A 24,252-nucleotide genomic window follows, 5' to 3' on the forward strand; every position below is an offset into this window, starting at 1 on the left:
GCTGCCCTCTCGGAAGCTGCCTTTGTGCACCGCGAGGACCTCTCGGCGGAGAAGCGGCTGTTGCGCAAAGGTGCAATGGATGTTCAAGACCACCGAAATGTGGCACCCGATGTTGTCGCCGGGTTGGTGCTTCACATCTGACCCCCCGCAACCCGTGCCACTAAGTGAGGAAATTAACAAGCCGTTTTAATTTCGCACGCCCAAATGAAAGCGTTGCGAATGCACCGATTCCAAATCCAAATTTGTCTTTCCTTTGGCGATTAAGACCGCGATTCAATTTATGGAAGATATATAAATATATAAAAAAAGACTTTATACAAATATCTTTCCCAAATCATATTATAATGATATTTTAACTATATTTTGATTCATTTATGAGGGATTTGTTTAATTACAGAAACTTTTAACTACTTGAAATCTTGAGAAACTTCTTCAAAGTATGTTTGTTTAAAAAAATTGTAAAAAAGTCAGGCCTTGATAGACCTTCGAGTAGATTTTGATGCCTACTTTTGTTGATTTTTGATATTGCTGTGATGGTAATGGCGTCGAGGGTAATGGTATTTTTTGAGTTTTTGTCGAAAAATCGATTAAAAGTTAAACTCGCTAGCACAGTAAGTGAGTTAGCAGCCAATTAACTTTGGATTTTTGAATAAAAAACCTGATTGTTACTGAATTAAATAGCCTACTGAAATAATAATCAGTTTTGGTAAGGACACTGCTCAGATCATTTTGTCAAATATTTTTAATTTTTTAAAAAGAACTACATTTCGGTTCTTCAGACTCTCACTTATTTACATTAGCACCTATATCTTGATTTATTTTCAATTTCTTTGATAATTATATAAATGCCAAAGTAGTTGAAAAAGTTTTTTTTAAGAAAAACAACAACAACAACAACAACAATTTAGAAGGGAAGTTAAGAAGTCTGGGTGAGACATGCCCAAAATTGAGGAACTCATTTCAACCATCTTAAAAATTAGGAAAAATTGAAAAAGCACAATAGAGTTTCAATGTAAAGTAGGTAAAATTCTTTTGAAATCATTAAAACAAAATCATCATCCTGGGGACAGAATATTTCTCCTAATTGAAGAATCCTCTTTTTATCATCAACATCATCATTATTATTCATTTTATGCCATGACCGTTTACAATTATTTACAAGAAATACATCCTAAAAATAACATAGTAGTGGCCTTGTAACACTGAAAGGACATTACAACTCTTTGTAATGGAGTAAACACACCTACATATGTTCACAACTTTCAACTGTTGCCACCAGAATTAGCATACCATTGTTCCTCCCATTGAATTGTTAATGTGAGCAGTTCTCTGTTGCTCTCTCCACTGAGTGTCTGCATTTTGTAAGTGTACTTACTAACAGGTTTGTTTAGGTAAACTGGTGTCTTGCAACCTACTACTCATGTAATTAATATTTTTCCATATCAGTAAGATGTTGTCACGCATGATTTGCATTAAATAGAAAGTATCAAACCAGGCAAATTTTCAATTTAAACTCCTGGTGATTTTTAGTGGATTTATGAAATCAGTTTACACAGCTGTAGTTTATCACATTAACCATCAACATGATCCAAATCTTTACAAATAAAGCTTCCAAAAGTGAGTTTTCACAGCAAAACAGTAGAATATCTATTTTTGGTTCTCCACATAACCTGTCAGAGAACAGCAAAAAAAACAAAACAAAAATTTTTTCTTAGTGTGAAAAACATTTTAATAATCTAAAGAACCTTTTTCCACTATAAAGAACATTTTGTCCAATGAAAAGGTTTCATGGATGTTAAACATTCTTCAGTGTTAGTTTTACTAGATCTGGCTTTTGATACAGTTGACCATTCTATTTTAATGAATACACTGAGAACATGGGTCGGGGTTTCGAGGACGGCGTTGGATTGGTTTGTGTCTTATTTATCAAACAGAACATTTGTAGTGTCAGTCAGAGATGAAGAATCCCAACATTCTGAAATTTTATATGGAGTTCCGCAGGGATCCCTTTTAGGACCAATTTTGTTTTCAATTTACATGCTTCCAATAAGTGATGTAATCTGAAAACATAATATACATTTTAAATGGTATGCAGATGACTTACAGTTATACATATCATTGAGTTTCAAAGATCTGAATAGCTTGTATGTCCTTCAAGCATGTTTAACTGATGTTTAAAATTGGATGGCTCTAAACTTTCTGCAGTTAAATACGGAAAAAGGTTTGTTATAATTGGTCAGAGCTTGAGTAATCAGATTGAGCTTGCTCTAAATAGTGTTTTTCCTAATAATAAACAGGTAGTAAGAAATCTGGGTGTTTATTTTGATACTAATTTAAATTTTGAATGTCATGTCAAGAAGTTGGTTCAATCTTGTTTTCATCAGTTAAGAAATATTTCTAAGGTAATACGGTTTTTGAATTTTAAGGATACAGAGAAGCTTATTCATGCTTTTATTTCTTCTCGTCTTGACTATTGTAATGCCTTGTTTTCTTCTTTGAAGCATCATAATTTATCATGTTTACAATTAGTGCAGAATGCTGCAGCCAGATTATTGACACGAACAAAGTTATTTCATCATATATCACCTGTATTAGCTTCTCTACATTGGTTACCTGTTTATTATAGGATTGATTTTAAGATTTTATTATTGACATATAAAGCATTAAATGGCTTGGAACCCATGTATTTAGCTGAGCGTCTGAGACCGTATGAAAAAGGGAGATGTCTTAGATCTTCTTTTAAAGAATTGCTGACAGTTCCAAGAACTAGATATAAAACCAAAGGAGATTTGCAGCGAGGTCTCCAAAATTATGAAATAGTTTGCCGTGGATATTAGAGCATCTGAATGTGTCTCTTTTTAAATGTCAATTGAAAACGTACTTGTATAGATGTGCCTTTAGTGTTTTGTGATGTCCTTTGTGTATTTTGGGTTTGATCTTTTTTGTTCCCTCATATATTGTGTATAGCTCTTCGTGAATGTATTTTTAATTATTGTGTTTTTATATTGTGTAAAGCACTTTGTGCGTTGTAGCTTTAAAAGTGCTATATAAATAAAATTTTACTTACTTCATGAACCAGATGACAATAAAGAACCTTTATTTTTTTTTAGGAGTGAGCTGATGTCCACAACCACAAAGTATCACAATACTTTTTTAAAATTAATTTTATTATTAATTAATTATTAATTTTTTATAATTGTATAGACACAAAAAGTAGGGTTTTTTTCTAGTTCAGTTCAGGTAATAAGGTGTCTTTGACACCATTAGTGGTCTTTTCCGTGTGTCCCTATGATAGAAGGATAGGTGACTCAGGTAACTAGGTAACTAGGACTTCCATTGTATGAACAAAAGCAGCTGATGGTCATAGAATGTTGATTTTGAGGTGAACGATTCCTTTAAATGTCACCTTCACTTGTATATACTGTATGGGTACCAGATTTCCCTTGCCCACCCAGTATCCAAATAGCTTTACACTATACCCCTATACAACCTAGGGCCATAAGTTTGTTTTGTATTGCATATAGTTATCATCTATAAGAAATGTTTCAAATAATTTTGATATAAGGAAAGACGTCATTTCAGTTCTGTAAAGGTTAAAACACTTGCATTAAAGCTCATGTAAAAATAAAACCTATGTTCATAATGTATGAAATAAGGCACAAGGTCAATAAGGGGGTAAAATAGTAATAAATAATAATAAATATAAATATACATTTATAATGCTATATTCCATGGAATATCACATTTAAAAACAACAACAACAACAAAAAACACTTATTATTATTTGTAGCAGTAGTAGTAGTAGTAGTAATATTTTATTCTTACACTTTCATTAAAATGTGATTATTAAGTCATGTTGGCTGGTCTTCACTGTAGGCAATTTAAGGGGATTATTCACCCAAAAATGGAAACTGACATCCCATTGATTTCCATGGTATGGATAAAATACTATGGAAGTCAGTTGGAAGTCAAATAAAAAATGTTTATTTATATATGCATACATACAGTATGTACTGTTTTCTATATAAAAAATAAATGTGAAGATACTTAGAACAGAGTTCTCCTATAGCTGGAATGTTGCTGCACTTCCGACAAGCCCTTCTGTCCTAAACAGAGAATTAGAGAGGTCTGGATAAAAAAATGAACAAAATGCACAGACACTAATCTGTCCTATTTAAGGGTATCAAAACATGAAAGAAATAACATACTGCTGATATAATCAAATATACAGCCTACAAAACAATACATGGGCATAGTGAATGCATTAGGTATTAGGTCTGAATTCAGATCCTTTGAATCTTCAAATGAAGCCATATCACTCCAGCAGTGGTTATACTTACGCCTCTCTTATGAACGTCTCTTGTGATATTCTGTCATCACTGGCTCCTTCTGGGAGCTCATTGAAATTCTTGATGCCAAGTGTCTTCAGTGCTGTTGGGAAGCCATGTTGTGCGTATAAAGAGTCAGACCATTAGTAATTCTTATACTCATGAATTGTAAACAAAATAACTTAAGTTTACATGGAAGTATTCAGTGAAATATACTGTAAAAGTAGCAGTGCATTCAGGTCATTATCAGGGTCAGTTGTTTCCCCATGACTTAGTACTTATACAATAAACTGGACACTGAACACGGTTTAAAGATTTAAAGGAATAGTTCACCCAAAAATTAAAATTAGCTGAAAATTCAGTGACCCCCAGAGTTTGTTTCTTCATCAGGACAGATTTGGAGAAATGTAGCATTACATCACTTGCTCACCAACGGATCCTCTGCGGTGAATGGGTGCCGTCAGAATGAGAGTCCAAACAGCTGATAAAAACATTAAAATAATCTACAAGTCTCCTATCCTTCAATTAACATCTCGTGAATCAATCCATAAACAAATCCATTAAGACGTTTTTAGCTTCAAACCATTGCTTTCGGCTAAAATATGACTTCTCTATCCATAATTTCTCCAGTGAAAAAGTTGTCTCGTCTGAATCAGGAGAGAAATATGCACAGATCAAGCACTGTTTATGAGTGAAAACAGGCCAAAACAGTTCTAAACATATATGTCTGTGGATTTTGATGTGAGAGGACAACACAGGATTTTTCACTAAAGGAAGTGTTATTATGGATTACTGACTGGAATTTTGGCCAGAAGTACCAGGTTATCATTAAAATGCCTTAATGATGGATTTGTTTCTTAGAAACACGCTGTTTGGACTCTCATTCTGACGGCACCCATTCACTGCAGTGGATCCATTGGTGAGCAAATAATGTAATGCTAAATTTCTCCAAATCTGTTCTGATGAAGAAACAAATTCATCTACATCTTGCACGGCCTGAGGGTGAATACATTTTCATTGTTGGGTGAACTATTCTTTAACTTTATACAAGTAATGTGGAACAAAAATTTAAATAAAACATTTTTTTATTTTTAAATAGTTAATATGAATATCCACCAATGTTCAAGTCCCTATTTGATGCCATTACATTTAAATAGGATATTTATTTGTAGACACTATTGCTATTTTTAAAATGGAAATATCATGTTTTCACTGCCTGTAGTGATGATGTACAGATTATTTACGCATGTGCCACTCTGTAAACATTTAATTTAAGAAAGATAAAAACTTTAATAAAGTGTGTTTTAAATAAAAAAAAAACATAAATTTACATGGATAATTGGCATAATTTGTCATAATTTTGCTGGTATTTAATCACTGGTATCTTGCTCAGTCAGCAACTGTGAAGCCTACTTAAATTTATGATATAATATAATAATAATCGGTGAAATTCTCAATTCAAAAACTATTTTTGTTGATAGTTTTTACATGTATTTACATGCATTTGACAAACACTTTTATTCAAATGCCCTCATTCACATTTTAATGACCACGATTGTGTATTTAGGTGTAGTTACAGCACAGCTTTCCCCAAAATGACAAGGTCTTTTACAACCTCTGCAACATTAGGGCAGTTTTACCTTCTTTGTATTGACTATAAGTGATAAAGCCTTGATGGGAAGGATCCAGGATTCCAAACAGCGCATCTAAGTTGGACTCGTTAAAGAGGCACGGAGGGTTTCCTGGATGAACTTTGGAAACTTTCAGCTTTTCGAGTTGGTCGATCAGAAATTCTCTAGGACGATCTGTAACGGCAGAATTCATGAGATTAGGCATTAAGTTTGTCGTTATTTTTCTGTCCCCAAAAAGTCTCACCTGGTCTGTAGAAGAAGAGCATACTAGTTAAATTATCCATAAGCTCAATAATTTTGTGTTTTTTGAGGTATTCTGCTGCCTCTAGCTCCCGCGGAGATGACATCTTGGCCACCGGTTCACTGTTTATCACTGTTGCTATGATACCGCGCATGCGCAGTGGAGGTGGCACAAGCGTTACAGAGGGATTTCAGTCATTATCATGAATTATTAATAATATCCTAATAAAACTGAAGTTGTACTAAAGGAAATCGTCGTAGAAGACTGAAGCAAATTATTACTGAATTTCATCTCAGATTAATACCAAGTTACTTTTAACGGAATCGTTCGACCAAAAATGTAGCCTAAAAAAGTTACTCACCCTCATGTTATTCCAAACTGTGTGAAATTATTTATTTTGCGGATCACAGAAAGAGATGTCAGACTTAATCACAGGTTCAGGCACCGTTTGGGAAAAGATGCAATGAAAGTGAATGATGACTGAAGCCTACATCTCTCTTTTTCATCTATTTGAGTGAAATTCCGGTCTAATCCTTTTCAATCTAATTATGTCTAGTCAACCGTGATATATGATCATGTTTTGTGAATTGCGTTCCGGCTTCCACGTAATTTACATTATATTTACACAACTTTGCATTTTTTGTAATAGCAATGTTTAATCTTGTATTATTAAATACAATAAAAACTAAATAGCCAATAAGAAATGAACAGAGTTTTACAAACTGTAGGATGTCAGTTGGGAAAACGAACCATATGACAAAGATCCTTTTTTATTTTTTGCATGGTATGTTTCTTTTAATTCCCACGCATGTGTGTATTTCTATAGTCTTTCATCGCTTGTGGAAAAAAGTTTCTGAGTATAATCTGCCTTGTTTAACCACTAGAGGGAAGTGTTTCTTGAGACCTGCATGCGATGAGTTGCTCTAATGGTAGAGCTTGTAAAAGGGAAGTAGGCTACACGAAAGTTATCATTGCAGAAACTGAGCCTTTCTCCCTTTATTCAAAGGTATTGATATATTATATTATGTTATATTATTATTATTTAATTATTGCATGCTTTATGTTATGCATTTTCAGGGTGTAAGGCACTGAGGCAGGGGAACAAAATCCTTAGTAAATCATTTGAAAATGTATTTTATTCACCTACACATCAATTAATATTAATAGACAGTTACATACAAAGCTGTGTGTATAAAACCAATGTACATATATAAAAAAAAACATTTCCTTCAGTAAGTCACTTTTTAAAATGTTTAACAAAACAAGATGAGTGGGTCTGCTTCAATTATAAATTAAATTAGGGTGTAGACATTAATACAAAAAACAATCTAATAGGTAGAAAATGTAATTTATTGTTGGTTTCCAGCCATAGCTGTATCCCTGCTAGCCACAACCGTAACTATGCACACGTTTGTCTGATTGACTTGAAATTTGGCACAGTGTCTTTTTGACCAAGGTGCCACCAACATCTATAGGTGCGTTCACGCCATAATTACCACAATTACGAGATACCAACTTGAAAAAAGCATTCACATCCTTGTAGAACTCGTAATTATAACTTGTGAACTGGGATGTGAACAGCACCAAGTTGAAGATCACGTGTTGTCTTCTCAGAATTACAGTAATTATAGCGTGAAGGCAGCATATGAGGGCACTGGTGTATCTTGAAAAACATGGCCGCCATCGGCCAATCAACTTTAAGCACCTATTAGATGAGGTTAACAGAGGCCGATCGGAACGTGTTTGACTCTTATGGAAGCATATGTATTCCTAAATTCAATTTGAAATGTAATATGCAAAATGGCAATGCAATATGTATGCAAAATGAAAATTCAGTTATATCATTTAAATTTGCCATTTTCTACACTAGCTTTAATATGCAAATTAAAAACATATTAGCTCGCAATTATCTTTTTTTAATTTGTAAATTTGTTTTATTTTTTATTGCATTTCAAAACATTACAATATTTGAAAATTAACAAGGGGCATACGGACATCATCACATGTAGATATAAGGGCTACACAAAGCAGCATAATAAAAATAAATAAATAGAAATTTTTTTACAAATACCTTACAACATTTTCAAGAATGTTAAAAGTTTTAGAAGCCTTTGAATTCAAAGGTTTGGACACACTCTTAAAAGAAGTGAAAAAAGATTTTACATCAGAAGAAAACATTCTAAAGTTAGGTTTACAATGAATAGTAAAAAATTTACCCAGAAGACAAAGCAGTAATACAGTATGTTCAAGATTGCTGTCTTTAGAATGAAAATCTGACAGGAAAATGATAGATTCTGTCATTTCTAGCATTTTGTTACAGCAGAGAGAAATTAACACTGTAACTTCTGACCAAAAAGACTTGGAGAATGGGCAATGATAAAACAGATGTAGAATAGATTCTTCAGCAGTATTACAAAATGAACACAATGAAGATATATTCTCAAAAAACCTGCTTAAGAATAAATTAGAAGGGTAGTATCTGTGAACAATTTTGAAATGTAGTTCTTTAATTTTACATGGAATAAAAAATCTGTGAGGAAAGGTCCATAAGTTATTCAAATCAGAGTCCGGATAACAGATCCTCCATTTAGATTGTGCTTTAGAGGGGCATCCTGGAGTTCTGATAAGAAAGGGCATTTCTGATAAAGACGTTATTGCATTTTTGATCTAATACATAAACTCCATTAAATGCCAAAATGGTTGATTACAGAGCCATAACATAAATGTGCTTTAAACAAGGTTTTTAAACTGACAGGGATACTTTTAATCACTTTATTATAATCTCTAAACAAAAAAAAATATTTTGATTCACCCATTCAATGAAAAAAAGTGATTTGTTACCAGACAATATATTTTCATTGTCCCAAATAATACATGTGTGCGGCGAGAAATTGTGTTTAAAAGCAATCTTGCTCGCAATTATCTTCTCAATGCTTTATCGTGTTCAAACCAAACTTGGAGTTTATGACAACCATGACCTGATGTTACCTGCACAGTTTTGGTACAGTGCCACCTAGTGGTCAGGAGACATGACAAATAGTTAACCACACCACATTAATTTGGGAACAGCACCACTTATTGGTCAAAAGTAATAAATCATTAAATAATATTTCTAGCAATTTTATTTATTTATTTATTTTAGCCTTTTTGGGTAAAATCATCTTAAAATGTCTATATATGCTCAAAGGTCTTAAAACACTTGAACCCAGATAATTGCTTGCAGCTATATTTGTCAATGATTTCTTAACAGGGGGAAACAGTTTATGTACAGCTTATGTACAGTTTAACAGCTAATAACACTTTTAACAGGGGAAAACAGTATGCATACAAAATATATTGAATATAATAAATCTTAAAAAAAAAACAAAAATTGGTCAAATAATTAGTAGCTACATAAATGATCATTTCCGACAACAGAGATGGCTTAACTGTTGTTCTTTATAGAAGTGAAAAATGCTCGAAAAGAGTAATTCTTGGCACAACTGACATATATTTTAGTTTATATACGGGATATGTTCGATTGTATTGTCAGTCCAACTGGTATCACAATCATTGCATCAGATATTTTGAATATTTTGTGGACAAACCTCGAAAACAATTAATGTAATTTGAGACCAAAATGATTTAGTATACATTAAGCCGAAATGAAAACATGAAAAATTGTTTCTGACTTCTCTTTACAGATGATTTGAAGTTCCTCCAGGTTGAGTAACAAGCTGGATGAGTGACATCATCAGGCAGCGACTCCGTACTGCGCATGCGCAAATCGACGAGTCCTTGGACACAGAGATCGCTGTAGGTGAAGCGGTCTCGGAAGGGACGGACAGTCAAAATGCAGACCTGGAACCATCTATACCGCACACTCGCCACGGTAAGGACTGTGTGTTTGACTCAGGACATTGTACTTTGAATATATCCATACTACGTTAGTATGAAAAGAAAGCATTGTAGACAGAAATGCAATGTTGTTACTGCGTAGGCCCAACATACTCACATGACATCGTGCACAGTTGTCAGTCCATAAACACAAACCAAGCGGACTGAGTTTATGTGTTTAGCTACATGAATTTACTTGTATTTATATTTAGTCTGTCGAAATGCGTATTTACACAACTACGAATTTGATCTGTGATCATTGGTTGAACTTGCAGGGGCGTGTAGTTTACTAAATCTGTGGAGTATTTTGATAACTTGCCATATAGGTCACATCATTATGATCCAGGTACACACCAAGCATTTAGCTTTTTTTAGACATAATAAGAGTGTCCAAATACAATACTTAGTGAGTCGTCTACCTAAAATATGCTAGTGGTGCCCAAAAGTGCAGTAGACAGTAGAAGAAAAAGTAACAGAACACTACTTTTTAAGACAAAGCCACATTTAGGGAACATTTAGTTTGGAAAACATATTTTAAAATAACTTTCTTGGGTATGCATTTGCTGTCTTAGTGTACAAAAATGAGGGCATGTTTCTGTTTATATAATATGTCTGTTTTCAATTATCGGTACTAGACTGTGCAAAAATATACAGCAAATTAGATCAAATAAATATTCATTGTGCCTTTTCTCATTGAATGCTCGCTGTTAGTGATTCTTAGTCTAAAAATCTAAATTGTGAAGAGAATTTTTTTTTTATTTGTCATTTCTATTTTTATATATATATATATATATGTGTGTTATTTTTATTTCAGTTTTAGTTATTATAGTACTTCAACTTAAACTTATTTTATTTCAGTTAGTGGCCAAAAAAAAAAAAAAACATTTATAATTTTCAGCTTTTTCTTTTTTTACCTAATATTTATATGGAGACATTTAAGGTCTGCCTTTATTGCAACATAATTATGCAACTGTTTAATACCTATGACGTTCTTTTGCCCTTTATACAGTGGCCGAGAGATCTCAACATGCTGCAAATAGAAAAAAAACACCTGCAAATTAAGAAAACAACTTCGTCAATTTCACAACACACGTGCTGCAAATGCTCACAACACAACCAAATAAAGAAACGTGCTGAAAATAAAATTCTTTATTTGGTTGTTTTGAGCATTTACAGCGCCTGCTGTCAAATTTATGAAGATGTTTGGTCACAATTTATATTAGGTGGCCTTAATTACTATGTACTTGCATCAAAAAATAAGTACAATGTACTTATTGTGTTCATATTGTATTGCAAAACACTATTGCTGCTATTGAGGTGGGATATGGGTAAGGTTATAGGGACAGGTTTGGTGGTATGGGTAGGTTTAAGGGATGGGTCAACTGTGTAATTATAAATGTAATTACAGAAATTAATTACAGATGTACTTACATAAAGGTATTTTTTTTAAAAAGTGCATTGTACCAAATTATTAATTTAATTTTTGTCTCTTTCTCCCCTTGGATTATTTCTTTTATTTTAAAGTGTATTCAGATATTTTGTTTGTCATTTGTAAGCATTAAAATAGAGTATGGAGAAGCAATATCTTTATAATAAATATACAATTTTGTTGTTTCTGTTTCTGTTGTACAATACAGCGAGGTCAGCATCTCCCCACCAAGCTGCATGGAGCCACAGTCTTGTCGTTGAGAACGTATGCTGATAAAGCACCAAGTAAGACGACTTATAATCATATCTGTACTGTTATATTTATAAACATTCAGTGATGACCTTAAAAAATAGACAAGCTAAATGATATGAAATGCACTAATATGTAAATCCAAATTCAAACAATCATTTGTTCTGTCAAAGTTGATGCTGATATCACAGTTGTGGGCTCTGGGCCTGGAGGATATGTCGCCGCCATCAAAGCAGCTCAGCTTGGCTTTAAGGTATCATTTTGACACCCAGATCACAGATACCATCAGCTTTTCTTTGACTGCGCTGGTAACATGCAAACGTCTTTCACAGACAGTATGTGTGGAAAAGAACGTGACCCTCGGAGGAACGTGCTTGAACGTGGGCTGCATCCCGTCAAAGGTTTGTGAATTTAAAAATGCTTTTCCAAAATGCTTTTAACTTTTGCTCAACTTGATTTTTTTTTTTTTTTTTTGCTTGTTTAAGGCTCTGCTAAACAACTCGTACCTGTATCACTTGGCACACGGGAAAGATTTCGAAAGCAGAGGCATTGAAAGTAAGTTCAAGTGTAAACATGTGATGATATGGGTCCACATATCGCATGTTATTGTGTCAAGGATATGCAGGAGCCAACAGATTTGAATGAGGCCGTTTAATAAATTTTATTTATTTATTTATTTATTTTGGGGTATTTTTATTTTAAGTCTGTTTCATCATGATTTCTTCTACATTAGTTCAGGGGATCTCGTTGAACCTGGAGAAGATGATGGCACAGAAGAGCGGGGCTGTCAAAGCTCTGACCGGAGGAATCGCACACTTATTCAAACAGAACAAAGTGAGATTCAGTATTTATTTTTCTATTTGTTTTAGCTGTTTATCCAATAGTAACATGGTTGTAGATCAACACACTTTTTACAGCCATACATTTTTGCGATCCCTAGGTAACTCACGTCAACGGATTTGGAATGATAACTGGCAAGAATCAAGTGACCGCAAAGACTGCTGATGGAGAACAGGTCATAAACACTAAGAACATCCTCATCGCTACTGGATCAGAGGTCACCCCCTTCCCAGGCATTGAGGTACATCAGCGATAAACAAGAACATAAGCCACACTGTCTACCGTCTACACTGACAGCTGCCTTCTAAAGGCCTGGGTGTACTTCTTTGTCCTTGTTCTGCTCCATCTTTCACATAGCCATGTCCACACAGCTTTTAAAGTATACTCAGCTGCAGATGAACTCGAAAGGACGAGTTTGACACATACACAGTATCACCTTGTGCCATCCACAGGAACACACAAATTGGGTTGCACACGAACTGTGCGCAGACGTCCGCGGTCACTTCTATTGATGAAAAGTGCATTGCACTGACAGTGCGTGAATCGTTGCGGAACTTGGACAGTTGAATTATACTTTGAGCTTAAGTGAGCATCCTAATCGATATGGAAACTCATAAGTGAGCAATGTGGAACACTCTACATCAGACGTTCTCAGCTCGCCCTCGAGATCCACTTTCCTGAAGAGTTTAGCTCCGACCTTGTTCCAACTCACCTGCCTGTAACTTTGCAGCAATCCTGAAGACCTTGATTAGCTTGTTTAGGTTTGTTTGATTAGGGTTGGAGCTAAACTCTGCAGGACAGTGGACCTTGAGGGCCAAAGTTGAGGACCCCTGCTCTCTAACGTTTATGAATGTTGAAGATGAGTTGAACACTGTTTCAGCGCAGATTTTCCTTGCGCTTTGGACTTTGAACCCTGGTGCTGTGAGCTCGCACAGCGCTGTTTGAACACATGCAATTCGTGTGTGTATTAGAAAACATAACGTTCTGCAGTTTATTTAATTGTTTAAGGCCATTTTGCAATTTCAATCATCATACAGTAACCAGCAACAACCACCCCTTCCTCTTCTCATCGAAGACATGCGATGCAGCACTAAGCAGTCTCTCGCTGTCTGTGCTTGTAATGATTTTCGCATCTTCTCGGACCGTTTTAAATGGCGACATGTTTACTGCATTAGTGAATGCCTCTATTTGAACATATCACGCCATTGGTCGGTACAATTTATTCTCTCTTTTCGCTTGTTTGGCCTTTTCTTGCTATTTTCGGCTGAAGAATTTCGGTTGCCGAAAATTCGGTGCATCCCTAGTGATTTCAGATGTCAAACTGGACGTGTCCATAAGCTTTTCTCCGATTGTCCTGCGCAACAATGCATCATGCGAATTTTCCACTCGAGTTGAAAGATGCGAACAAGGCAAATATCGCATATTCGTGGCAATCACATCACCCAATTCACATCTATGCTTTCCATCGTGTGTAATCTACTTGCGCAAATAATACAATTTTCTTTTGGTGTGCACACCTTTAGTTCACCCAAAAATTTATATTATGTCATTAATTACTTACCCTCATGTCGTTCCAAACCCGTAAAACCTTCATTCATCTTCAGAACACAAATTACGATATTTTTGATAAAATCTGAGAGCTCTCTGACCCTCCGTAAACAGCAACGCAACTGCACTGTTCCTAGCTCCAGAAACTAAGTAAGGACATCGGTGGTTCAACCGCAAAGAAAACAATAATAACATAATTTATTCAACAATTCTTTTCCCCGGGTTACCGTCTTGCACCACGTAATCAGCATTGTTTTCGTTCAGTAGACAGCACGCGCATGCTGAACGTAAACAACGCTGATTATGTTCTGGGATACTCTCCAAAATGGCGGAAGATGGTAACTCGGAGAGAAGAATTGTTGAAAAGATTTTTATTATTGTTTCCTTTGCGCACAAAGTATTCTTGTAGCTTCGTAAAATAACGGTTGAACCACTGATTTCACATGGACTGTTTTACCAATGTCCTTGCTACGTTGCTGGACCTAGGAACATTGCAGTATCCTTGCTGTCTATGGGAGGGTCAGAGAGCTCTCAGATTTGATCAAAAACATCTTAATTTGCGTTCCGAGGCTGAACGAAGGTCTTACGGGTTTGGAACGACATGACAGCGAGTAATTAATGACAGACTTTTCATTTTTGGGTGAACTAACCCTTTAAAGCATGTTTTTTGTTGACAACATCCGGTTTATAAGCGCTTCTTCTCATTAATTACAGTGAGTCTTGATAATTGCAATAAGCCATTGTGATTTCAGGCTTGTACTTCATGCAAAAAGATTATTTGTAAGCAGCAGTTTTCTTGCTTGGTCTGCCGTCTTGTATAATTATGATCCTCTTTTGATAGGTTGATGAAGACACCGTTGTCTCGTCCACCGGCGCTTTGTCTCTTAAGAAGGTTCCAGAGGAGCTCATCGTGATTGGAGCTGGAGTCATTGGCGTAGAGTTGGTGAGTCGATGATTGAGGTTTTTCATCCCATAATCAGCATAACGCTGATCTAAATTGTTAATTTTGGTAATGAGACAGCTTGTTTGTAACATTTGCAGTCTGATGATGCTTCTGAATTGGGTTTGATGATGGAGATCCATTCTGTTTGTTTCCAGGGGTCCGTATGGCAGAGGCTTGGTACCAAGGTCACAGCAGTGGAGTTCCTCGGCCACGTTGGCGGAATGGGCATCGACATGGAGATCTCCAAGAACTTCCAGCGAATTCTCCAGAAGCAGGGGTTGAAGTTCAAACTGAGCACCAAGGTCATGGGCGCTACCAAAAGACCTGACGGCAAGATCGATGTGGCGTGAGTGCAGTGTTTATTCATCTGCGGTGTAGGAACTAATTCATCTAGTGCTTTTGCCCATATTGTTGTCTCTGTTGGTTAGTGTGGAAGCTGCAGCTGGTGGCAAGAGCGAGACGCTCACCTGTGACGTTCTGCTGGTGTGCATTGGCCGCCGTCCCTTCACCAGTAACCTCGGCCTTGAGGCTGTCGGTATTGAACTGGATAACCGCGGGAGAATCCCTGTCAATAGTCGTTTCCAGACCAAAGTTCCCAAGTATGGAGATTTAAAATGAGTTTTCTTGTATAGGTTGTGACCGACAAGTCCTAATATGCTTTGCAAATCTCTTCTAGTGTCTTTGCCATTGGAGACGTTATAGCTGGACCCATGTTGGCCCATAAAGCAGAAGATGAAGGTATCATTTGTGTCGAGGGAATGGCAGGAGGAGCCGTCCATATCGACTACAACTGTGTGCCCTCCGTTATATACACACACCCTGAGGTCGCCTGGGTCGGCAAGACCGAGGAACAGCTCAAAGAGGAAGTGAGTAGAATCGTTTTTGTTTTAGAATACCTTTCTATTTAAATTGCATGTCATAACAAACATTTTCTTCTAATATTCATCAAATAATTGCCTATTTTCCAGGGCGTGCCTTATAAGGTAGGCAAATTCCCCTTCGCAGCCAACAGCAGAGCCAAGACGAATGCTGATACAGATGGACTGGTAAAGATCCTCAGCCACAAGGACACAGACAGGATGCTTGGAGCACACATCCTGGGATCGGTAATGATCTGTCTGCTTTTGCATTTCTTCTATAGGAGGTCGTTTTCATTTTAAAGTGCATAATTCATGTATTCAATTTTCATTTTACAGGGAGCAGGAGAGATGATTAATGAGGCTGCATTAGCTATGGAATATGGAGCATCATGTGAGGATATTGCAAGAGTGTGTCACGCCCATCCCGTAAGTGTCCTGAATATATTCTACTGATTTAATTCTACTTTATTTTCTTTCTTCTTTTTCTCATAGATTCCTGTAATTAATAGACATTCTGAGGAATGAGCATATTAAATTTACCCATTTTTTATTGTAAAATATTTAAAATATTAAAAATTAAATATTAAATTAATAATTACAACATATATATTTTTATTTAAAAAAAACAAGTCAAATGTGTTGGCCAATTTGCCCATTTTTGCATAATAATATATACAAAAATGTTTATAAAATTATTTATTATTATATATGTATTTGGAGACGTGCTAAAGCAATGCACAAACATTATTATTATTATTAATTGTAACATTATTCTTTTTTCCATGTTAACCATACTTTTTCTTTTGCCCAATCACTAAGTGTCTCTGAATGTAGTCTACTTCTCTTTTTCTAAATTAAGTTCCTATTACTAATAGATATCATTCTGAATAATGAGCTCCCTAATCTTGCCCATTTTTTTACTTAGATTTTTATTTTAATTAAAATATGTATTATTGTTAATGAACTTTTTCTTTTAACATTAATATTAATCAAGCTTTTCCTCTTTTCCCAGACTGTATCAGAGGCCTTCAGAGAAGCTAACCTTGCTGCTTCGTTTGGAAAAGCTATCAACTTCTAGATTTTCTTCATATACTCTTGTATATAAATAAAGTATCTTCTGCAATTTTTTTCCAAACAGTCCACACAATGTAGAGTTCTTCAGTCTCTGGGCTTTCAGATGTACCCTTCATGCATACATCCACAATAACCCTGTAAAACACTTGGTCTGTTATTTAAATGTCCTAATAAAGGAGTTTGGGTCTTATGTTGAACTTCGCCTGACTGAGAAGAACATGATTTGGATTTTATAAATCAGTGTTATTCACCCGTTGGGTTGTGTGTAACACATTTCATGCTGGTGGTCATAAATAGTCTCCTGAACACCAAAGCAATAATTTTGACGGTTGGGAAAATTGACTTTGGCTGTACTGAAACACACAGGAAATGAATAAAGAGGAACATCATTATGCAGTGTTAATTCTTGCTTTCATTAGGGAGATATGCTTTGCTTACAGTTTAAGGTATATGAGGATTTGAAAAGATAATTTAATGCAGTTTGTGGTGGGTAGTTGAATGCTCCGGGTTCAAAATATCTGTCTAAAGAATTTGTGGCATGTTGTCAGCAAATAATTACATATAGTTTACTTATTTTTATTAAGACAAGAACATAGGACAAGACAGGATTTGCTGAAACGCTATGCTAATTATATTCTGAACATGATTGTGATAATCATTTAGCCAAGTATAAATTCATAAACTCAACTGCAGTCCCTCTTGTATGCCACCAGAGGTCAATGTCTCATGGACACACACATTTCCCTCCCTTATTTCCATTGTTGAAGTAACCAAATATGGTCTATCACATGTTGATCACATTTCTTTGAGTCTGACAACCAGATCATAGTAGCCAAAACTTTTGTCTTCTTTTCAAGTTAATTCTTGTATAATTTTAAACCTAACAAACTGTTTTACATGAATTGTGCTTGTGCAATAGTTCCTAAAAATAAATGCTAATGAGTTTGTCATTTTCCCAAGCTAATTTCAAATTTGTTTTAAGTTTCCTCATAAATTCTGGGGACAGTGAGTGTCTACTTCAGATACGTCATAATAAATTAATGAAGAAGGGACCACAAAAGTGGTCACTAATGGCTTCAATCAGGTTGGATGAGCACATGAAATCACGCCCGCTGAGACCTTTGTGTGTCACAAAGTGGAAGCTGTTGTGACTGAAAGCAGAAAGGATGGGAGGCTTTCGGATGTATAGCCGGCTGTACCTGTTATTCCTGAAAACTAGTCTCTTTGTTCCTTTTGTGATCTAAACAGTAAACAGATTGGGTTAGAAACTGAAGTTATCCTTAAAAGAATAGCTCACCTGAAAACAAACATCTGCTGACAATTTACTCACCCTCGGGCCTTTAAAGATGCAGATGAGTTTATTTCTTCATAGGAACAGAACTGGGGAAGTTCATCATTACATCACTTGCTCACCAATGGATCCTCTGCAGTGAATGGGTGCCATCAATCCACATGACTGCAGTCCATCAATTAATGTCTTGTGAAGTGAAAAGCTGCATGTTTGTAAGAAACAAATCCATCAAGACATTTTAAACCATTACTTCTGGCTAAAATACGAGTCATTTTGTTGCTTTCTCCAGTGAAACGTGGATTATTGAAATTTGTGGATTATTGTGATGTTTTTATCAGCTGTTTGGACTCTCATTCTGACGGCACCCATTCAGCGCAGAGGATCCATTAGTGAGTGAATGATCCATTGGTGTGATGCGATGCTAAATTTCTCCAAATCTGTTCTGATGAAGAAAAAGGGTGAGTACATTTTCAGCAAATATTCATTTTTAATTGAACTATTTAATTAATATTAGTGCAGGAGTTGAAAAATACTAACTGAATAGCTCACAACCAGAGCCGATCCTCCCTATACGCAGAAAACGCAAGCTGCCTAGGGCCCCCGAAACACCAGGGGGCCCCTGCTCTCAAAGATGTTTTAATTTTAGTTTCGTTTTTGAATTTGGCCAGCGGTTATGAACGATCATTTCATTTAATGCGGTGCGCTGTCACCCTCTCTACGTAAAAATCAGTCAAATCATGTAACGTGAACGTTGTACAGTCTCTTGCTCGAGACTAAAAAAATTGAGTTGAAAGCGTATCGAGCTGCGGAAGAGATCTGTTTCTCGAGCGCAATTCGAGACGGAGTGAAACACGGACAAATGCGTTTCATCCATTCTTTCCAGGGGCGGATCTAGAAAATAACATTTAGGTGGCAAAGGGGTGACATGGGGTCTATGAGGGGTGGCAACACCAAAGCAAGCATGCATAGATTTTGGGGATTTATTGTCTGACCTGCACAGTTATGTTCACAAATATTGCATTACCATTAAGTAACCATCTATACTGTTTAAAATGAAAAATAAATAACATTTCAGTATCCATCATGGCACCAAGTCAATACACAATATAAAAAACTTCAACAGGTTATAAATGTTTCTGAGCTTGTATCACTAAAGAAGACATTCTGTTATTACCAGAGGTGGGAATGTCTGTAATCACCCAGAACACTATCAATAGTCTAGCAACACCCCAGCAACTGCATAGCAAAAGCCTAGCAACCATCCAGAATATCCTAGCAACCAACTAGCAACACTTTAGCAAACATCTAGAACATCTAACTGACCAAACTATTTATGTTTCTTAAACAAGACTTTAAGACAAGCCAGCATAAAATTGTCTTTCATACTTTTCAATCTAGTTATTACAGGTATTCTTAAATGCTTACAATTCAAATACACAGATGACTTTCCTGCAGTGAACACTCATGAGATTAATAACACTTAACAAACAAATCTTATTAGGATTCAGGAATTATTTTTGCAGCTCAATCATGTCTATTACAGTATACAACATAAATTAAATTACATATAATAATAATAATTCAGCAATTAACTTTTGGGAACAGATCATTTTCATTTTACTAAGTAATCTTGCAGTGGATGAAAAACACCAGAAAAGTTCAAATACAAAAGAATCGTATATGAACTTGGTATGCACCACAATACAGTACAGTACAAAATAAAATTTAAAAAAAGTAAAATCAGCATCCTCTGCACATTTGGTCAAATTTCATTACAGTGTACAGTACTATAGCAGTTTCCTGGTCTCCTGACACAAGACTATATCTCTCTAGGCAGTCATTTCTCAGTTCTGCAAACATGCAGTACACATAAAAGATGGTTACAGATCAAATTTGACAGTCACACGTTTGAAGGTGTACAACATGTGCTACAGTTTACTGTACATATAGAATAGTGAAATTTCCATCATGTACTGGTACTGTACTGTAATTATACTGAATGTGTAAGTATAAAACCCATGTAAATTATTCGTTCAGCTCTCTCCTCTCTCAGTTGTTAGGATGCAGAGATTCTGATTGGTGTCATCAGTTTTGCTGCCTAATCTCATTGTTAAACTTTTTGAGAAATGTGTGTTTTGAGAACTGAATTAATGGTTTGGGAAAATGGGCCAACTAAAATCACTTATATTAAATTAACAACAGAGAAAACTGCAATACAAGATTCTTACCTAACTCTGCTATTAGTTTTCGTGATCGGCTCATGTTATTGTTTCGTCCGATATGGCAGAAAGGGCTCTATATCTGATGAAAGTGGAGCGAGTGGTCAGAGAATCGGTTCACCAAACAATTACGGGATGAATCTCAGACATATCCGGACGGGATTAGATTTCTCAGAGGACTTCTTAATAAACCGAGAAGCAGTATCTGATTCACGAACAAATGTAAAAACAATTCGTTAGTGAATGGGCTGCGCTTTGTATTTTTTACTCAAAAAGAACCGGTTCATAAGAGTCATTTGATAATGAAGCCGACTACATGGGCGCGCTGCGTGCGCGTGCAACCATTGCGCGCTGTCATCGCTGCGGCTGAAAAGTAGCACATGAAACACTGCTTACATTTATATTTTATTCTGTGATAATTCTGGGGTGGCACAGCTTTTTCTTAGGGTGGCACTTGCCACCCCGGTAGATCCGCCCCTGATTTCTTTCACCTCACAACACAGACATTTAGATATGTATTTCACATTTCACTCTTCTCCGACAGATACTCAGTAGCCTGGCTTCTAAATTTATTCCTCAGCAGAGGTCAGAAGGGAGTTGGTTGTTATTGCTGCAAGAAATTGTTTACCAGATGGGCGATTTAATCTGTAGCACTTCAATTAACACATTTCAGCGCCGATCCGGCCTGTTTCGTTTTATTCACTATCCTGCACTTAGGGGAGCGCGGGGCACAAAGTAACGCGGGGTTAGTTGTAACACACGTTTTTTAAATATTTCTACACATGCTAGCATAACCAAATTTACAGTATTTACTAGTTACCATATCAACATTATATAGAGAAAGAAAGTGCGCCAAAATTCAAAAGTCTTTTGAAGATATCGCTGAACATTTATTTTACCATAGTAAAATTAAATTTCTGGCTTAAGTAAATTTTTCACCTCAGTTTTTATTACTAATTTAAAATGAGACAAATCTGCTATTATTCTAATCTCCAATCTGTTATTTATCAGTTTAGATCGTTTTTTAATGCCTCGATAACTAGCAGAAGACACGAACCGGTTTTAAATTGTTTAAGTTGTAACACTGCGTTACAATCTGCCCTGCCGTGCTATTCTATGACATTCGCGATGTAATTCACACTATTTACTTTAATACATTTTAATGAGAAATGACAAGAAACAAGTGAATAAAGACTGACAATCAATGGTTAATGTTCAGAAATGATTATTTCAAGACATGTAAAGCATTTTGGCATGGTTGCAATATTTTCATTGTCAAACTCAAAAATCAGATTACTTTTAATTATTAAAAACGCCATTATTTTATTTTATTGACAAAATATTTTAATTTGTCTTGTATATTTTTTTTTCATAAGATCAGATAACATTTTAGGGTGTCATATGGTCATGTTACAACGTGCCCCTCAGCTGTTACAATGTACCCCACCTATGGGGCATGTTGTCACATTTCACTTCCAATTTTTGAGGGTAAATAAAGAAAAACGTATACACTGTATTTATGAAACAAAGCGACATATTTGTACTAGACAAGTGTGAAATTACTGTGGATAAAAAAAATATACTCTGAACACGAAGTAAAAAGCGAATAATTATATTGAATATAAAATTCAAAAATAAATAAATAAATAAACAGGGTTGCATAAAAATCACTCTAAAGCTTAGCCTGGCACTGTGTTTAGCACATACATGCACAGCCGATCGTCCAGTGTTTTCAGCATCTCAGAGCGCCTCGGTTCTCATTAAATGCAGTGAAATTCATCTCAAATTCATCGTTAAATGTGCATTTGGGAACGCAACTTGCGCTTATTTGACTTTATTTACATACTCGCATAATTTCCAACATTTTTCGACAGCATTTTATCAGGATTCTGTTGAAATAAAAGCATGATCATTCAAATTGTTGAAAGGTTGAGGGTTTAAACATTTACATTATACATATAATTTTGTTAAATTTACAGTTTATGCATAATTCAGAATATGCATAAAACATCAGAAAAAAACACATTTTGTTCATTTATATTCTTCTAAATATGCATTTTTTTGTATTTACTTTGGAAAATACATGTTTATGTGAATATAAATGATTGCTGGGGAGTGTAACTTCAGACACTGAAATGCACAAACAATTGGAAAATGAAATTGAGGTTTTTCCATCCCACTAATGCTACATGATATTGCTAGTCCGCTATAAAAGGCTCTCAGGAAGTGATCTATTTACTGGTCTTCATGTAGCCTACATAATGCTCTGTGGTCTGATTTCATTTCTGAAAATATTCATGAGCAAACCATCAATGTAAAGTGAAGCATTGTGTGCTGTAGTGTACAATGGCAACATGATCCTCACACACTACTTTCAGATGATGGGAGGGTATTAAACTCTAAAGAAGCTCAAGTCAATAAGCTAATTGCAGATGGACTGATGGTAAACATAGGGTGAGAGAAATGTGCCACCTCCTGTTAAGGTTACATTTATTTCCGCTGTTTTTAGCTACCCTACCAGTTTCAGTTTCCTAAATTATGTTGAACATCAGACCAGAGCAGCTTTTGATGATTTTCCAGTCACACAAAACAGGTTCATCTTAACGTTTTCCACACATGACCATTCAGTTGCAGAATTGGAGTTTTATTCATGGCAAAGGCTACTTCATGGGCTCTACAGGAAAATTAGTGTGTAGAGGAGAGTGGGACACAACCTAACACTTTTTAGCATTCTCTCATTTTTGTGCGTACATTCACTTGGGGTTTCAGAATATAAGTTTTTTTTTCCACATTAATTTCACATTTATACGTCTAGTAAGGGGTCTTGTTTCATTAATACAGTGTGCAACAACATGCATATAATAACGTGTGATGGACACGCTATAACATAACCAAACACATCTATACAGCATAGTTAAAAACAATGTGAACAAATAGACAAAGAGTACACAGTCAGAAAAATGCAGAGCTGCACACACACACACCCTTCCCTCCATGCACAGCATACCAGAATAGTAGATAAGAGCCAGTAAATTTCCTGAAATACTAATTTCTGATTATGCAAGGTCTAAAGTATTTGGGGGGGGGGGAGTTGGGGTTGTAGCATTTTCCCCTCTATATAGTGTTGATATGGCAACTAGTTAAATAATAATAATAATAAAAAGTTTAGTATATTCATTTATCATTTACCGCACACCCTGTTCACGCAGACATGATACATAATGGACATGGTAATCTGACACCGTTGCATTCAATCCTCCACCAACGCCGTCTTTCATCGTGTCACTGGTTAGCTTCTGGTCTCCTTCGTGCGTTTTGGAGGAGGTGTGGCTTTGGAGAGTGATTTGCATATTCAACATATGCCCATACTATTTAAATAGCAATAAAATTGGTCAATATACTTTTATCAGTGTTTTTTTGATAAACATGACTCAAAATAACATTACTACAGTAAAAGAGCTTTTACTGTTATAAAAAGCATTAGTGGAACCTAAACCAGAGGATAAACCACTTACTTCAAATATGATGCATAACAGATGAAAAGCTCATTGAAATGAAATGTCAATCATCAAACTGCCAACAGCAAATGAAAATTTGTGGTGACACCTGGGGTGGCCAATCAGAAGTCAGGGATGTCAAGTGCCTATCATCCTTATTGCAAATGGATTGGTCTGTTAATCCAAGTTTGTGTCTTCTTAATGATGATTCTGATCTCTGTATAAC

At 35.6% G+C, this 24,252-nt stretch overlaps 2 protein-coding genes across 2 annotated transcripts; one reads left to right on the forward strand and one right to left on the reverse strand.

Annotated features, from left to right (window-relative positions):
* Positions 1-3,668: 3,668 nt before the first annotated feature.
* si:dkey-42p14.3 (EF-hand calcium-binding domain-containing protein 10) lies at positions 3,669-6,353 on the reverse strand. Its single transcript, XM_058767735.1, has 4 exons — positions 6,204-6,353; positions 5,969-6,133; positions 4,341-4,431; positions 3,669-4,106 (listed from the first exon to the last, which is right to left on the reverse strand). Exons 1-4 carry the CDS (start codon positions 6,304-6,306, stop codon positions 4,064-4,066), a joined length of 402 nt encoding a protein of 133 aa, XP_058623718.1. The 5' UTR covers positions 6,307-6,353; the 3' UTR covers positions 3,669-4,063.
* A 3,558-nt stretch (positions 6,354-9,911) lies between these two features.
* Positions 9,912-17,411, forward strand: dldh (dihydrolipoamide dehydrogenase). The gene is made up of 14 exons (XM_058768024.1): positions 9,912-10,071; positions 11,714-11,789; positions 11,928-12,007; positions 12,087-12,155; positions 12,240-12,309; positions 12,488-12,588; positions 12,695-12,835; positions 14,984-15,085; positions 15,241-15,431; positions 15,514-15,684; positions 15,762-15,951; positions 16,054-16,191; positions 16,282-16,371; positions 16,958-17,411. The coding sequence occupies exons 1-14, from the start codon at positions 10,033-10,035 to the stop codon at positions 17,021-17,023; spliced, it is 1,524 nt and encodes a 507-aa protein (XP_058624007.1). The 5' UTR covers positions 9,912-10,032; the 3' UTR covers positions 17,024-17,411.
* The last annotated feature ends 6,841 nt before the right edge of the window (positions 17,412-24,252 follow it).

This window comes from Onychostoma macrolepis, chromosome 25, assembly GCF_012432095.1.
Source record: "Onychostoma macrolepis isolate SWU-2019 chromosome 25, ASM1243209v1, whole genome shotgun sequence".
Taxonomy (NCBI): domain Eukaryota; kingdom Metazoa; phylum Chordata; class Actinopteri; order Cypriniformes; family Cyprinidae; genus Onychostoma; species Onychostoma macrolepis.